Source organism: Bombina bombina, chromosome 1 (genome assembly GCF_027579735.1).
Source record: "Bombina bombina isolate aBomBom1 chromosome 1, aBomBom1.pri, whole genome shotgun sequence".
Classification (NCBI taxonomy): Eukaryota; Metazoa; Chordata; class Amphibia; order Anura; family Bombinatoridae; genus Bombina; species Bombina bombina.
This window is the reverse complement of record NC_069499.1, coordinates 435,322,815-435,341,119: the sequence shown is the minus strand read 5'-3', so window position 1 is coordinate 435,341,119 and position 18,305 is coordinate 435,322,815. Positions and strand designations below refer to the sequence as shown.

Genomic DNA, 18,305 nt, shown 5'->3' with positions numbered 1-18,305 from the left:
ATGTTCCAGACGTTCAGGCGTTTTGTCAGGCTTTGGTTAGAATCAGGCCTGTGTTTAAACCTGTTGCTCCGCCATGGAGTTTAAATTTAGTTCCTAAAGTTCTTCAAGGGGTTCCGTTTGAACCCTTGCATTCCATAGATATCAAGCTTTTATCTTGGAAAGTTCTGTTTTTAGTAGCTATCTCTTTGGCTTGAAGAGTTTCAGAGTTATCTGCCTTGCAGTGTGATTCCCCTTATCTGTTCTTCCATGCAGATAAGGTAGTTTTGCGTACCAAACCTGGGTTTCTTCCTAAGGTAGTATCTAATAGGAATATCAATCAGGAAATTGTTGTTCCGTCACTGTGTCCTAATCCTTCTTCAAAGAAGGAACGTCTGTTACACAATCTTGACGTGGTTCGTGCTTTAAAGTTTTATTTGCAAGCTACTAAGGAGTTTCTGTGAATGAAACTTTAATCCAGGCTCGTAAACTTGTGACTAGACAGATTTATCATAAATTCTGGAAGGCTTTTATTGCTTGGTGTATATATCATGACTTTTCCTGGCATTCTTTTAGAATTATTAGAATTTTGCAGTTCTTACTGGATCGTTTGGATAAAGTTCTATCTGCCAGCTCGTTGAAAGGCTAGATTTCTGCTCTTTCTGTTTTGTTTCATATGAGAATTGCTGACTTTCATGGTTTTATTCAGACTTTGTCACGGATTAAACCTGTGATCAAGCCAATTTCTCCTCCCTGGAGCCTTAACTAGGTGTTAAAGGTTTTGCAGGCACCTCCTTTTGAGTCTATGCATAAATTGGATATTAAAGGGACACTGAACCCAAATTTTTCTTTCGGGATTCAGATAGAGCATGCAATTCTAAGCAAAATTTGTATTTACTCCTATTATCAAATTGTCTTCATTCTCTTGGTATCTTTATTTGAAAAGCAAGAATGTAAGTTTAGATCTCGGCCCATTTTTGGTGAACAACTTGGGTTGTTCTTGCTGATTGGTGGATTAATTTAACCGACCAATAAACAAGTGCTGTCCAGTGTCTGAACCAAAAAAATAGATTAGATGCCTTCTTTTTCAAATAAAGATAGCAAGAGAATGAAGAAAAATTGATAATAGGAGTAAATTAGAAAGTTGCTTAAAATTGCATGCTCTATCTGAATTACGAAAAAAAATTGAGTTCAGTGTCCCTTTAAGCTTCTTTCTTGGAAGGTTTTGTTCCTTTTGGCTATCTCTACTGCTAGAAGAGTTTCTGAATTGTCTGCCCTTTCTTGTGACCTTCCTTATCTTATCTTTCATCAAAATAAGGCAGTCTTAAGGACTAAGTTTGATTTCTTGCATAAAATTGTGTCTTCAGCCAATATCAGTAGGGAAATTGTTGTCCCTTCTTTGTGTCCTAATAATTCTGGTTCTAGGAAAGGACAGAACGTTTCTGCTGTTTCTTTAGCGTCTTGGTTGAAACTTTTGATTTATAAGGCTTACTTGGAAGCAGGTCCGCCTCTACCGTAACGGATTTCTGTTCATTCTACTAGGTCAGTTGCCATTTCTTGGGCTTTTAAGAATGAGGCTTCAGTTAAAAAAAAATTGGCAAGCCAGCTAATTAATCTTCTTTGCATACTTTTACTAAATTCTACCATTTTGATGTTTTTGATTCTTCTGAGGCAGCCTTTTGTAGAAAAGTTATTCAGGCAGTTGTCTGAGCTTGATTTATATTTGCCTGATTGTTTAAATTGTAAGTGCAGTTAAAAAAACAAATGCCCTTTTTGTTTTTTTGTGGGGTTGTGGATTTAGTTTTTCAGTGACATTTTTTTTAAATCCCACCCTTTATGTCTCATTACACATGGATTCTACAGCTTGGGTGTTAGTTCCCAGGAGTAATGGATCATGGACTCTCGCCACCTGTATGAAAGAAAACATCATTTATGCTCACCTGATTAATTCATTTATTTCATAGTGGTGAGATTCCACGAGAGCCCACCCTGTGTTTTTGGTATTGTTTTTTTTTTTTCTTAAACACATCTTTTTTTCCCCTGCTCCTTTTATTCTTCTTTCTGCTTTTTCCTACCTCATTTTGCTTTGCTATATGTTAGACTGAGATATCTGTGAGGTGGGAGGAGTTTTATATAGCTCTTGGGGTTTGGGAATCTTTGCCTCCTCTTAGTGTTAGGAAAGGGTAATTTCAAGGAGTAATGGATCGTGGTCTCTTACCACCATGAAAGAAATGAATTTATCAGGTAAGCATAAATTATGTTTTGTATTCCACTTTATTTTCTATATTTCTTGTGGTCTCTCCACAGCTTTGGTATTGGTTCCCAGGAATAATGGATTGTCGACTCTTACCACCATTGTGATGGCAAGAGACCATAAGACCCCACACTGTAATATTTTATGGTGATGATTTTTCTTTTATGGAACATCTTTTTTTCCCAGCTCCTATATTTATTTATTTTTTGCTAGTTTCCTTTCGTACCTCTTTTGGCTGTCTATACATCATGCAAACTATTATAGAGGTGGCAGGGGTTATATAGGGCTCTCGAGGTTTGGGACTCTTTTCCTCCTCCTAGTGGCATGAAGTGTGTATTCCCAGGAGTAATGGATCATGGACTCTTACCACCATGAAAGAAATACATTTATCAGGTAAGCATAAATTATGTTTTGTCACTCTTCAGCCTTGTAGGTTAAAGGGCCATAATACCCAAATGTTTAAACACTTGAAAGTAATGCAGCATAGCTGTAAAAAGCTGACTAGAAAATATCACCTGAACATCTCTATGTAAAAAAGAAAGATATTTTACCTCAAAAGTTTCTCAGTAGCCACATCCCATTGTAAAGGACTTCTAAGCAGTATATCAATATGTCTGTCCTGGGACAGCCGAAGGATTGAGCCTCGTGCACTCTCATCTTATTTCCCTATTCAGTGTAAGGAAGTTTACAATGAAATCTCATAAGAGTTAAGTGAAATCTCATGAGAGCACAGTAAAAGAGTTCATGACCTCAGCACTGCTGATGCTGATTGGCTGCTGTTCATTTCTTCATTTTTTTTATTTTTTACCTGCAGCTGAGCAACAGCTGAGTATAACTTTTTACACAGAACTTACTCTGCTGAGCTGAGGAAATTGTGAGGTAAAATATCTTCCTTTTTTACATAGAGATGCTCAGTTGATATTTTCCTGTCAGCTTTTTACAGTTATACTGCATCAGTTTCAAGTGATTTAGCATATGAGTATTATGCCCCTTTAATGTCTTGTCTAGCCTTTTTGGGACTTATATGGTTTTCTATCATGAGCTGCAGTTAAACTTGCTAACTATTGCATGAAAAAGGGTAAAATCAGTTTACTTTTAGTGAAACTAACTAGATTGGGATCTATTTTTCACATACTGACAGGGATAATTCCTACAGAAAAAATAGCTTTATTGTGCACTGGTATAGCCATTCTTCTAAAAACATAGTGTTGTAAAACATTTTGAAATTTCTAAGTCTCACATTCCTCCAAGTACATTTAGATAATATATGTTTGTAATTGTATTAAAATGGTGTGAATTAAGTGTTTATCATTGAACCTGCTGAGTTCTTGTAATACACTTGTTATCATGCACCATGTCATTACCATTTCTTTTTTCTTCCTAGTCCTGTTGCAAAGCTTATGAATACATGGGCTACATAATGGAAAAAGAGCAAGCTTATAAAGATGCTGCCAACAACTATGAGATGGCTTGGAAATATGGAAACCAAACAAATCCAACTGTAGGTAAGGGCAGAAAATGACGACATGATCCAAGTTTGGAAATTGTTAAACTTGAGTTGTTTTCTTTGGAATCTCAACTCTTTTTGCTTCCAAAAATTGACTGCATATGGGTGGTCCAACTTCTATCCTTGTGTGCCAGCATCAAACCAGGTGCGCTATAGTTTTACAAACAAAATTTAAATATCTTACATTCACCTTTAAGCTATGATGTAATTTCATACTTTGATCTGGAACCAGAGGAACATTAAATACAGAGACTATAATGTAGATCCCAAGCAATAGAGTACCTCCTATAGTTTGTAAGCGTTTTTAATAGCCTTAAAATTGCAGTTTTTCCTTTTTTTTTTTTTTTAGGATATAAACTTGCATTTAACTACCTTAAAGCAAAGAGATATGTTGATGCAATTGATGTGTGTCATAAGGTAAGTTTTCTTTTTAAAATACATGTGTGATATAGAACATGTTCTATATAAAGTCTGAATTACTTCTAATAACTAGGTTATCTTAGGTGAATGAAGATATGCTAGTAAAAGAAAGCTGGCAGATATTCACTCAATGCTCAGTAATGCAAATGTAGTAGAAATTCCATGTAAATTTTGATGCTAAAGTGCCGGTTTTAAAAAATTCGATTAAAAACAGAGGCACTTTAATTCATCAAAATGTACATTTCACTCCTGTTGTGAAAAAAAAACTTACCTTTTAATCTTCACAGCAGCTCCAGCTTCCTCCACCCGTCGCAAAGCCTCTTCCTGGGTCTAAAATGATGAATCCGGCTTCCTCCAATCACGGCATTGAATCAGACACTGATTCCCCCTGGGTGGGAAGCCGTGATTGGAGGATGACCTATCCATCATTTCTGACATCAGAAATGGCTTGCGACGAACGGAGGAAGCTGGAGCTGCTGTCAAGTTTAGAAGGTAAGTTTTTCTTCACAACGAGTGAAATGTAAATTTTGATGAATTAAAGTGCCCCTGTTTTTAATCGAATTTTTCAAAATCGGGCACTTTAGCATCAAAATTTACATTCACTTTAAGAGGACATTGTATACTTAGAAACAACATGCTCCACCTGCAATGGGCTGCATAAAATTTAAAGGGTATAATTTACTTCCTGACATTATAAGAGAGTCAGAGCTTTTGAATAGCTGTTTTCTTTTAAGTGATAAGAAAGTCAGAATTACATTTGCATGATTCAGACTGAGCATCTACTTTTAAGACACTTATTTCAATTCTATTTTCAAATTAAATTTGTTCTATTGGTATTGTTTGTTGAATATATATTTATCCTCAGCAGCAACAATGCACTGCTGTGAGGTAGCTGGTGATTGCTACCTATACCTTTTTGTCTCTTGTCATTGACTCACAGGATGTGTTCAGCTAGCTCCCAGTAGTACATTGCTGCTCTGGAGCTGACTTAAATCTCTGTGTTTTACGTCATTGCAGGGTTAAAGGGACATTAACCCAAAAAAAAATTCTTTCATGATTCAGATAGAGAATACAATTTTTAAAAAGTTTCCAATTTACTTCTGTTATCAAATTTATTTATTTCTCATGATATTCTTTGTTGAAGAGATACCTAGGTAGGTAGCGTGCACATGCCTGAGGAACAAAATGACAGGAAATAGTGCTGCCATCTAGTGCTCCTGCTAATGTATAACATTGTTGCAAAACTGCTGCCATATAATGCTGCAGACACGTGCACACTCTTGAGCTTACATTTCTGCTTTTTAACAAAGGATAACAAGAAAACAAAGAAAGTAAATTAGAAAGTTGTTTAAAATAAATAAAAAAAATGGGATTTATTTCTCTTTAATCTGAATCATAAAATAAATAAAAAAAATGGGATTTATTTCTCTCTCAAGCAGTTGTACAAAAATAAAATGCTCTAATATGTCATAGTTAATAATAGGTCAAAATTTAAATGCACATAGATGAATTACATATTTGAATAGAAACATATTTGGAATATACTTGTATTGGCAAAAATGCTTCTAGTAAAAGTTATCACTGTTTTAACTTTAACATTTTTTTTATGCACGTGCATGTGAAGCAGATCTAGATAATCTCAAAGCCACCTCCATTTGAAATACTGCAGCTGCTGAGAGCACCAGTGGGTCTTGTATCATGTCAGCAATTAACAAATTGAGTCATTACCAGATGCTACAAACACCTTAGGCTCTCTGAACAAGTTCTGCGTTTTAAAATGCTGGTGCACGGTGCATACTTAAATACAGTTTGGAAACAGCAATAGCTTTTATTAGAATAATTTTTGCTAATACATGCATATTATAAAAGTTCATAATTCAAAAGTGGAATGAATCCATGTGGATTCCAATTGTACCTAAAATTTCCCTTTAACCCCTTAGTGACCACACCATTTTTAAAAAAAATGAATGTTCGGGACCATGGCTATTTTTACATTTCTGCGGTGTTTGTGTTTAGCTGTAATTTTCCTCTTACTCATTTACTGTACCCACACATATTATTTACCGTTTTTTCTCCCCATTAAATGGACTTTCTAAAGATACCATTATTTCTTTCCTAAGATATGGAGAGTCCACAATGTCACCAATTACTAGTGGGAATATCACTCCTGGCCAGCAGGAGGAGGAAAAGAGCACCGCTCCCCTACCCATAATCCCCAGTCATTCTCTTTGGCTTTGTCCATGGAAGAGGTGAAGTTTTTGGTGAAGAAAATTGGATTTGAACTATTTTAGAAAGCCAGAGTAGGTTTACTCTGATCTTTCCTTTGTTTTCAAAGATTGGGTCTAGCCGTAGTCCACGTTTGCCTCTTCAGTAGGGCCGTGGTGGCTTTAAAGCAGTTAGCAACTTGTGAGGTGGGCCTTGCTGCGTCCTAACATATTTGCTGTCCATGGTACAGAAAGCCAGAGTAGTTTTTTCTATAAGTCTATGTGAGGAGTGGCGTCCTCTCACACTGTGTAAGCTGTCCTCCTGCCGGATGGCTAGATTCAGGTAAGTGCTATGTCTTCTATGTATGAGAACTTGCACTTTTGTGAGACAAGAAAAATCAAACTGCAACATTATTTGGGACAGGTATATCCTTAGGAAGGATATTTTAGGCAGGATGCAGGCACTTGCTGGTGTTCGGGAGACTAGGGGTTAATACTTTTATGTTTATAGTATTCCCTAACTATTTGGCACGTTTCAGAGGCTCATTAGGTGTTAATTAATGCCCCTAGTTAATTATTTATGCCCTTTTGAATTTTGATTGAGGGCTTACATTTACCTAAAAGCTGTGTTTTCGTTTATTAAAATAAATCTTACACAGTATAATCTTTGTCACTGTTATAAGAGTGAGTGCTTTTACTTTCTTCTAGCCTGTTGCTAATTTTCTCAAGAGCAGTGCCATTTTGGAAGGGGTGATGTAACGACTTGAGGAATATTTCTCCTCTCGGCTAACAGAATGAACCGCCGTGTTAGTATCTAGCTGCACGCTTCATTTCAGTGTTGACACTGTGTTCCCGGCTCCTTCTTTGTCTGGATACATAGAAGCGCTATTTTCGGCTCTCAATGAGCCAGTCATGTGAACACGCCCCCTTTTCTCCTGTTAGATCGGAGCGGCATGATTATTGAACCTGTCTCTGTAAATACATGAATCCTATACGGAGCTTGGCTTATTTTTCTTAGAGCAGGAATATTTTACATTGCTTGCTGTGTTGTTTGAATAACGTGTCTGACAGAAAGTCCATCCCCTAGAAGAGGATTTATAAATAATTTATTATTAGAAATATGCATTATAAATATAGGTTATAAATAAAGCATATATATAAACATATAACGCATTATAAATAACGCATAACGCCACTGTAGCTTAGTGGTTCAAATTCAGCCTAGATATGTTATGCTTTTCTTTCTCTCATGACTTGGGGCATATTGTTCAATATTTGGAACAGGGGCTTGTTCCTATAAATATATGATTGTTGGGTTTTTTTGAGATCCAGAATTCTTTTTTTTTTTCTAGACATTTCCGTTCCTCATTTTAAAAATTATAATAATTTTTTGGATTGAGACATCATGTCTCCCAGGAGGATACTGTTAGGCAATGCGAAGCCTCAATGGCGTCACATGCAGTGCCCTGCGGTTCCTCTAAATTTCCTGGAGGAGTGTATTTGCCTGCAGATTTTGCAGCTCAGGTATCCTTTGCGGTATCTGCAGCTTTATCTGCTTTTCCTTTCTTACAGGGAAAACGCAAGAGGACATTGATTCAGATAGTAAAGTCTCTGTTCCACATTTGGTTACACTGGTTACTCTCCCTCCTAAGTCTGGTGAGGAGGTTTCGACAGTATTTTTTGAGGGTGAAATCTCAGATTCGGATAGTATAATTCCTTCATCTGATGCTGAAGTGGTCATCTTCAGATGTATGCTTAAACACCTCGTGTATTGTTAAAGGAGGGATTTGGCTACTTGGACGAATTGATACCCCTGTCGTTGTCAACCCTTGGAAGTTTAGTAGACTTTATCATTTCTATGAAGTTCCTTCCTATGAGGAATTGTTTCTAGAAATGCTATGAAAATTTTCACTGGAATAGGGGAAGATAATGATACCTTTTCCCCTGTCCCCCATCCTTAAAGGATTTTCCTCTCGCTGACTCCATTAGAATGCATGGTGCCTTAAGTAGAAAGGGAGTTTCTACTATGGCTCAAAGAACTTCGACCCCTATAGAGGATAGATGCTCCTTTAGGGATCCATGGACAAGAAGCTGGAGATTTGTTTGATCATCTAGGGTTTCATGGAAACCTACAGTTTGTGTTGCCACTGGGTCAAGGGCGGCATCTCTTTGATGCTATGCCTTGTCTAATTACCCTTGCTGTGCTAGTCCGCGGGGCGTTGTGACTGATATCTTGATCAGCTGAGAAACCTACCGGTGTCTTACTGATACAGCCTAGGCTCTGCAAACGCAGGATCAATATCCTATTTGTCCAAGACTTGTATCATCTGTGGCCTTTTTTTTTATATATTTTAATGTTATCTCCAATTTTCTGGCGCTTCCTTACAAGGGTGAGACCTTGTTTGAACCTGGTCTGGCAGAATTCACTACTGACTTTATGGGTGGAAAAGGGTCTTTTCTACCACACGTCAAGAGGAATAGACTAAACTAAAGTCTTCATTTTCCTCTTACTTCTGGGACAGTCCAGTCTTCTGGAAACCCAATCAGTCTTGGTCCAGGGGAAAGCAATCTAAGCTTTCTTCCCAGGGGCTAATTTCTCGTTTCTGGAGTATCTTCAGTCCAGGTATGATGCGAGGCATTCTTGAACTGGGTTCAGGACCTTCCTCCCTGGGAGTGGTATCTCCAGTTCTGGTATGGGAACGGAGTCTAGGTATTTATTTTCAAGTTTCTCAGAGTACTGTCCTTTAAATAGAATTCCATTCTCCTTTGGTTCACACCTGAAGGATGTGTATCTTCAGGTTCCCATTCTACGGGATCTTCTCAAGTTCCTGAGATTCGCCATCCTAGAAAGACTCTTTCAGGTCTTGGGGAGTTGCAGGGGTGCATTCCTGAACTATATTGGTTCAGGTGCCATACTTTTTTTTTTTTTTTGGAGCAAACTCTCTTTCAAGAGGATCTTGTCTGTTCTATGTTCCCATGGATGGAAACTAAATATGGGGAAGAGTTCCCTCTTTCCAACTACAAGGGTGATTTTCTCAGTGACATTATTAGATTCTTACCTATGGGAATATTTCTGACAATGATTTCTTCTTCTTACCTCTCTCTGCAGTCTACTGTTCGGCCAACAGCAAGCTCTAGTGGTCCGATAGATAGCTTAGCCTTCCTACAACCAGAAGGTTGGGAGTTGGAATCCGGCTGCAGCTGATTTTACCTTTACTTTTCAGTGACTCAATGTATGGAGGGAATTGGTCTGATGGTTCCATAGACATCATTCCCTTAGCTTGAGTTCATTTGAGAGCTCTGCAGTTATGCATGCTCAGTCGATGGAGCAGTGAATTTCGGATCTCTCTCAGAGGATAGATCTAGTTCAGCGTTAAGAGACTCTTTCCTGTGCTGGTTTTTCAGGAGTATCTGTCTCAGGGCGCATGCTTCTGGAGACATTCCTGGGTGATTGGGACCACGGACGCCAGCCTGCTGTGCTGGGGAGCATTCTGGGACTCGTTTAAAGCACAGGGACTATGGACTTGGGAGGAGTCTGCTCTTCCAATTAACATCTTAGAGTGGAAAGTGTTTTACAATGCTCTGATGTCTTGACCTCAGTTGTCCTTATTTCAGTTGTCCTTAGCCCGGTTTATCAAGTTCCAGTCAGACAACATCACCTCAGTGGCTTACATCAACCACCAGAGAGAAACTCAGAGTTTCTTAGCCATGAAGGAGGTGGCTCGGATTGTTCAGTTGACAGAAGTTCATGATTGCTGTCTATCTGCCATGCACATTCCAAGAGTGGACAACTAGGAAGCGGATTTTCTGAGCAGACCAACTTTTCATCCCGGGGAGTGGGCTCTCCATCCGGAGGTGCTCTCCAGGTTAACCCTCGAATGAGGGGTGCTGGAGTTGTATCCGCTGGCGTCTTGGCAGAACGCCAAGCTTCCAAGGTACGGTTCAAGGTCAAGAGATCCACAGACCGCTCTGATAGATGCTCTGGCGATTCCTTGGGATTTCAGGCTGGCATACCTGTTTCCTCCATTTGCTCTCCTTCCACAAGTCATTGCTCGTATCAAACAGGAGAGAGTTTCAGTGATTCTAATGTCGTCTCTCCCACCTTGGAGATTGCCTTCTAATTCAGGGTCCATTCCTTCACTCAAATCTCATTTCTCTGAAGCTGACTGCTTGGAGATTGAATGCTTAGTTCTTTCTAAGTGTGTTGTTTTCTAAATCGGTCATTGAGACCATGATTCAGACTTGCAAGTTTGTTACTAGAAAGATTTACCATAAGTTATGGCGTAAATATCTTTATTTGTGTAAATTCAAGGGCTACTCTTGGAGTAGGATAGGATTCCTAGGTTCTTGTTCTTTCTCCAGGAAGATCTGGAAAAGAGTTTGTCAGTCAGTTCTCTGAAGGGTCAGATTTCTGCATTATCTTTGTTGTTACACAAGCGTCTGGCGGATATGCCAGATGTTCAATCTTTTTGTCAGGCCCTGTTCAGACTCAGGCCTGTGTTTAAGTCTGTTGCTCCTCCTTGGAGCCTTAACCTTGTTCTTCAAGTTTTTCAGCAGGCTCAATTTGAGCCATTGCATTCCATAGATATTAAGTAGTTATCTTGGAAGGTTTTGTTTCTTATTGCTATCTCTTCGGCTCGGAGAGTCTTGGAACGCTCAGCTTTGCAGTTTGATTCGCCTTACCTTATCTTTCATGCTGAGAAGGCAGTTCTTCGTACTAAGTTGGGTTTTCTTCCTAAGGTGGTTTTGGATAGAAATATTAACCAGGAAATTGTTGTTCCTTCCCTATGTCCTAATCCTCCTCCTCATAAGGAACATCTGTTGCACAACTTGGACGACATGCATGCTCTTAAATTCTACCTACAGACGACTAAGGATTTTTGCCAGTCCTCTGCCCCGTTTATTTTTTTTCCTAGGAAAGCGTAAAGGTCAGAAGGCTACTGCTACTTCTCTTTCCCTCTGGTTCATTTAAAAAATGAAGCATCTCTAGAACAGATTTGCAAGGCTGCAACTTGGTCCTCTTTGCATACTTTTCCCAAATTTTTAGAAATGTGATACTTTTGCCTCGGCTGAGGCTTCTTTTGGGAGAAAGGTTCTTCAAGCGGTGGTGCCTTCTGTTTAGATCTGCCTGTCTTGCTCTGCCTCCCTAGTCATTTGTGTCCTCTAGCTTGGGTATTGGTTCCCACTAGTAATTGATGACGTAGTGGACTCTCCATATCTTAGGAAAGAAAACAAAATGTATGCTTAACAGATAAATTTCTTTCTTTCCAGATATGGGGAGTCTACGACCCCACCCTTTAGTTTAAGACCGTTTTTTCAACTAAACCTCATGCACCTCTACACCTTTGTGTTTTTCCGTTTCCCTTTGGTCGAATGACTGTGGATTATGGGTAGGGGAGTGACACTTAATAGCTTTGCTGTGGTGTTCTTTGCCCACTAGTAATTGATGACGTTGTGGACTCTCCATATCCGTAAAGAAAGAAATTTATCAGGTAAGCATACATTTTGTTTTTCATCATATCACATAATTTATATGATGAAATATGATGAAAAAATGGAAAACACAATATTTCTAACTTTGACCCCCAAAATCTGTTGCACATCTACAACCACCAAAAAACTCCCATGCTAAATAGTTTTTAAATTTTGGCCTGAGTTTAGAAATACCCAATGTTTACATGTTCTTTGCTTTTTTTGCAAGTTATAGGGCATAAAGTACAAGAAGCACTTTGTTATTTCCAAACCATTTTTTCAAAATTAGCGATAGTTACATTGTAAGACTGATATCTGTCAGGAATCCCTGAATAACCCTTCACATGTATATATATTTTTTTTAGTAGACAATGCAAAGTATTGATCTAGGCCCATTTTGGTATATTTTATGCCACAATTTCACAGCCAAATGTGATCAAATAAAAATCGTTAACTTTTTCACTAACTTTAGGTTTCTCACTGAAATTATTTACAAACAGCTTTTGAAATTATGACACAAATGGTTGTAAATGCTTCTCTGATATCCCCTTTGTTCAGAAATAGCAGACTTATATGGCTTTGACATTACTTTTTGGTAATTAGAAGGCAGCTACATGCCGCTGTGCACCACACTTGTATTATGCCCAGCAGTGAAAGGGTTAATTAGGTAGCTTCTAGGGAGCTTGTAGGGTTAATTTTAGCTTTATTGTAGAGATCAGCCTCCCACCTGACACATCCCACCCCTAATCCCTCCCTGACCCCTTTCAAACAGCTCTCTTCCCTCCCCCACCTCACAATTGTCACCGCCATCTTAAGTACTGGCAGAAATAAAAGGCTTTTTTTTTTTTTTTTTTATTCCGCAATGTTGGATCCCCCCTTAGCCCCTAACCTCTCTAACCCTCCCCCTCTACATATATGCCGCCATCTTGGGTACTGGCAGCTTTCTGCCAGTAGCCAGCTTGCTGGAATTTTTTATTTATTTTTATTTTTTTATCTAAAAATAATTTTTCTGTAGTGTAGCTGCCCCCCTCAACTCCCTACCCCCTCTTAGATCCCTTTCCCTTTGAACATTTATTCCCCCCCTCCCTCTCCCTCCTTCCCATACATTACATTGAGTATAAATGTAGCGTGCGCCCCCCTCACACGCTCCCGCACAAGGAACAGGAATCGGAACAGACAAGCCAACCAATGATCGGCACCAACGCTGGCCGATGCAGAGAGGGCCACAGAGTGTCTCTCTCTGTATCGGTGGGTTAAAAAAAAGGTATTGCAGTGATGCCTCAATATCGAGACATCACTACAAAACTTTGAAAGCGTTTTTTAGCGATCATGATCGCTTCCACCGATTGAAACCCCAGAGGACGTGTCAGGCATGTCCTTGGTCCTTAAAGGGCCACTAAACCCAAAATCTTTCTTTCATGATTCAGATAGAGAATAGAAATTTAAACAACATTACAATTTACTTCCATAATTTATTTTGCTTCATTTTTTAAATATCCTTATTTGAAGAAAAAGCAATGCACATTGTGAGCCAATCACATGATGCTTCTATGTGCAGCAACCAATCAGCAGCTAGTGAGCATATCTAGATATGCTTTTCATCAAAGAATATCAAGAGAATAAAACAAATTAGATAATATAAGTAAATTAGAAAGATGTTTAAAATTGCATTCTCTTTCTAAATCATAAAAGAAAAAATGTGGGTGGCATGTCCCTTTAACTGTATTTGTTTGTAGAACGTGCCTGACACGTCCACGGTTGCCAAGGGGTTAAGTAACCATACTAAACTTACCTTCCCTTTTCCTGAAGAGTTATCTATATAATATACTTTTTTATATGTTCTAAGTACTGCTTTCTAGAAATCAAGAACAGTCAGCAAAAACTAAAAGCACACACTAAAAAGTTATAGGTAAACAAAATTAAAAATTAAAGTAGTGTAGTGTACTTAAATTCAATATTGTGTATCAAACAGAAAAATTCCTGTTTTTTTTTCTTTTGTTTTCCAAACACACACACATACACACACATACACTATATTATGAGAATATAAAATGTATGCATATGTTGCTGTTTTTTTGCATGAATGATTTTTTCATTATACTTAACCCTCTTTTACCGAGTTATAAACTGGATGCCTATTCATGAAGCAGTGTTTAATCCGTCATATCATGCTATTGATTTATAATCAATTTTCAGTTTTATCCAAGGTAAATTTTATAGTTAGAATACTGCAAAAAATACTTTTGCTACATAAATACTTTTGCAATTTAAAAATAGCATGAAATTTAAAAGACATCAAGCCTAAAATGTTTTTATAATACTTTTATTATTAAATGAAAAATAAAGCTATTTATTTCAATCATAGTGTGGTGAGAGTCCATGAGCCATTACTGGGATTCAACTCCTGGCCACTAGGAGGAGGCAAATACTTTTATTTAAAAGTCTGTTGGCCCCATTTACCAAGCTGCGAAAGCAACTTCGGGGGCCCTGGCATTTCACGCTTGAGTGAATGAGCCTGAAACGCTAGTTAAGTACTTGTCCTCTACACCACATTTAAGGTGAGTGAAATCATCCCAAAACAGCCTCTAATCACATGTGATTAGGGGGCGTCACTCCACAAGTCACTGCACAAGTAGCTCCAGTGATGCCAGGCGGACAGATTCACGGTAGTTCTATGTATGCATTATTTTATTTGGCACTGTTTGTTTTTATTCTGCTTAACACCGTAGAAACATTTTACATAGTTGACATGGCTCAATTTATTTCTAACTTTTTTTTAATTTAATGCTAATGTTATTGTGCACGCTCCCGTTATTTGGGGCCTTTTTATTGCTCCTGTTGCACTAGATAGACGCGCTCCCGACTCAGTTTAGCATACTCCACTATTGCTTATATTCTAAAGCAGATAGTTTATTTGGCAGTACAGCAATTAAAAGGTTTTATTGTTGCGCTGTCCTCTACCTTTAATTTTATAAATTCTGCAAATGTCATTATTGCAAAAACCTTTAACATTTATCTTTAAAGTATAGAAGTGATTAAATTCCAGAGCATGCATTTTTTTTGCATACATATTTTATTTGCTTTTTTTAATTCATCATTATGAAATGAATAAAGAGTTTTTAAAGTGAAATTTCTCCTATTCATCATCCTTTGCTATTTTCTCAGTCCTTCTGCTCCGGACCCTTATTCTTATTTTACCTCTGTCTTCCCTCATTGTGTTTATATTTCACAATAAATATATTATAGTGATTATTAGAAGGTAAAATCCACTTTTCACTTATATAATCGATTTCAAGTCTATTTTATGAAATTTATAACTGTATCAATCCAGCTCAGATTTACATTTTATGTATGGGTTTACTTATGCATGCCAAACAGATTTATGATGCTCTTGCCTCTAAATAAATCTGTCCTCCCTCTGTTTTTACAGTACAAAGGAGTCTTTAAACCCTTTAGCAAAATCTGAGGTTTTCTGTGCAGAGATGTTGGTGGCCATGGCCCCTCCAAGTAAGTGCAAATGTGTCTCTGACAAGCAACCTACAGGTTTTTTTATCTAACCATTCTGATTCTCAAAGTATCAGATAAGCTATCCAATTATTTGTAGACTCATTCTAGTACCTCAGATCTGTCTACTGATGGGAAGGTAGTTTTAGATGATCAGGAGTCAGTTGCTCATCGGGATACAGAATCCTCCTCTTTGTTCAAACTTTAACAACTTCACTCTCTACTAAAGGAGGTTTTGTGTACTCCAGGGCTACAAAATTCAATCAAACAATTTGATTTAATTTTCAAACCTTCTGTTAAAGCTCCACAGGTTTTTCTTGTTTCAGAGTCAATTATTGAGTTAATTTCCAAAGAGTGGTAAAAGCCTGTGGATTTTCTTTCCAGTGGCATGGAGAGTCCATGATTCTATTCCAATTACTAGTGGGAATTCAACTTCTGGCCAGCAGGAGGAGGCAAAGAACACCCCAGCAGAGCTGTTAAGTGTCACTCCCATTACCCATATTTCCCAGTCATTATTTGCCTTGATCATCGGGAGGATGTTGGAAGATGGTGTCTGAAGATATTTAATTGGTACTTTTCCCTGCAAGCAAGGATTGAGGTCAAGCTGTGTCCATGTAATTCTCTTTAGTAAGAGTAGTGGTGGATTTAGCAGTTAGAAAGCGGCAGGTGGTCTTTGCTTAATTTCTAAAACCTATGCTACCCCTTTATAGAAAACCAGGGTTGGTTACTCTGTTTTACTTTTTCTACAGGTCCCTGTCAGAAAGGGGAGAATCTGTCACGCAAGAAGCTGTTCCTGCCCTGCAGCTGAATCCACAGGTAAGTGCCCTTGCCTTCTAGGTATTGAAGGACAGCACTTTAGGTGTTAATTCTTCAGGGGACTAAAGGAACATAATTTATCCCTTTTTATTTAGGAATTTTATTTCTGGGCAGCACTGCAGGCACTTATCTGTGGAGAAAAACATATGTGAGTTATTAGGTACATAAGGGGGTAATGGTTGTCACCTTTGTTTGAGGCATATGAGAGTGGCAGAAGGGTTATCAAAATGGATCTAAGACATTTAGAATCCTTTTTTGTCATTTTTATTTTTTCTTTACTGTGGAACGTAGTATTTATTTTACTTTGTTGAACTGCATTATAAACGCGTGCTTTTCTCAGTTGTTGCGCAGTTTCTTTTACTCTATGCGCTCACTTGACTCTCTGCTCTACTGCCTTAGCCTTTCTCATATCGGCTTGGAGAGCAGAGCTGCATCTTACTTTGGCATATCGGTTAGGAGAACTGACGATATTGATCGTCTTTATCCCTATTTCTTAACTTTACTAGCTGCTAGTGGGTCCTCCTGGTCTCCAGAGCGGTAAGTCCCTGCAGTCAGACTGAGTATGTAGAGGTGGTAGGATCGTGTTTTGTCAGTCTAATATTTTGTCAGTCTAATATTTTGTCAAAATATATTTTTTTAATTTGACCAAGAACTAATAATGAAAATATTTGCTTTATATAATGCACCTCAAGCAAAAGTTAAGCTAAATGACTCCTTCTCATGCCCCTTCCAAATTAATAATGGAACCCGTCAGGGTTGTCCCCTTTCACCGGGGATAATGCATATGAATGAATATTTTTTCTTACCTTGAAAATTTTCAATTGACTATTTTTCCCTGCGGGCTGTTAGGCTTGCGGGGGCAGAAAATGATTCATTTTATTGCGTCATTCTTGGCGCGAAATTTTTTTGGTGCAAAAATGTTGTCATTTCCGGCGCCGTAGTTGACGCCGGAAGTTGTATTCAGTTAAAAGTCATTTTTTGACGCATGTATATTCAGACGATTTTTTGCGCCAAAAAATTTGGGCGTCGGTTTCGGCGTCAGAGGATGTGGTGTCATAATTGGCGCCAAAAAATATGGGCGTTGTACTTGGCACCAATAATGTGGGTGTCATATTTGGCGCCAAAAATGTGGGCGTCTTTTTTGTTCCACTTTTTTCTCACATTATTTAAGTCTCACTTTTTCATTGCTTCTGGTTACTAGAAGCTTGTTATTTTGCATTTTTTTCCCATTCCTGAAACTGTCATTTAAGGAATTTGATAATTTTGCTTTATATGTTGTTTTTTTCTATTACATATTGCAAGATTTTTCGTACACTGTTCCTGTTTCAAAACATGCTGAAGGATTCCTGTTGACTGAGCTCAGTCCTACCAAAGCTAAGTTCATTTATTTGAAATGTTATGAATGTTTATCTTTAGCTATGGTTTGTAATAAGTTATCATGATGAACTTTTACATGCAGAATCCATTAGTATTTATGCTTTATGTATTGCTATTCTTTTTACATCTTATGTACAAGATATACTTAGAAAATTTATAAGAATATTTTTCTGATTCTATGTTAAAGGCTTTGTCTGACATCACGCCTTCTAATAAAATTTTTAGGTCTTTTTCAAACTTCTTTTTTAATTGATGAAGTTTCAAATGATCAACAACATACTGAATTATCCTTCTCTGATTATGTTTTTTCTCATTCAGAATTTTCTTCATCAGATATTGACACTAACAAATCTACTTTTTTATTTTTTATTAGAGTACATTTGTTCTTTGTTGAAAAGGTGTTGATTATTTTGGATATTAAGGTAACTAGTTCTTTTTCAAGACTAGCTAACATTTTATTTCTGCTTATTTAATCTTCTGTGTTTTCAGAGGTTTTTTTCCAGTTCATGATACTAGGGAATGGAATAGGTTGAGAATTTTCTTTTATTCCTTCTTCAAGGGTTTTAAATTCTATTCTTTGCCGGCAGTTAATTTCAATTTTGAGGGTTCTCCAATTTAATGGGGCTATCTCTACTCCTGCTAAATATGCTATTGTTTCTATAGCAAAATAGTATTTATTTTCCTTTAGATGGTTGTATCTTATTTAAGGAAAATTATTTATTTTCAGGTACTTTTCTTGGATCTGTGATTTATTTGGATGATGTTGCAATTGCTT

General features: G+C 37.7%; 1 protein-coding gene across 1 annotated transcript in view; it reads left to right on the top strand.

Annotated features, from left to right (window-relative positions):
• Window positions 1–18,305, top strand: part of TTC21B (tetratricopeptide repeat domain 21B) — a 397,674-nt gene that overhangs the window by 335,021 nt on the left and 44,348 nt on the right. Inside the window, exons 27-28 of the mRNA XM_053698392.1 lie at window positions 3,615–3,735; window positions 4,087–4,154. Of these exons, the coding sequence (XP_053554367.1) occupies window positions 3,615–3,735; window positions 4,087–4,154 (189 nt within the window). The remainder of the gene's footprint in view (window positions 1–3,614; window positions 3,736–4,086; window positions 4,155–18,305) is intronic.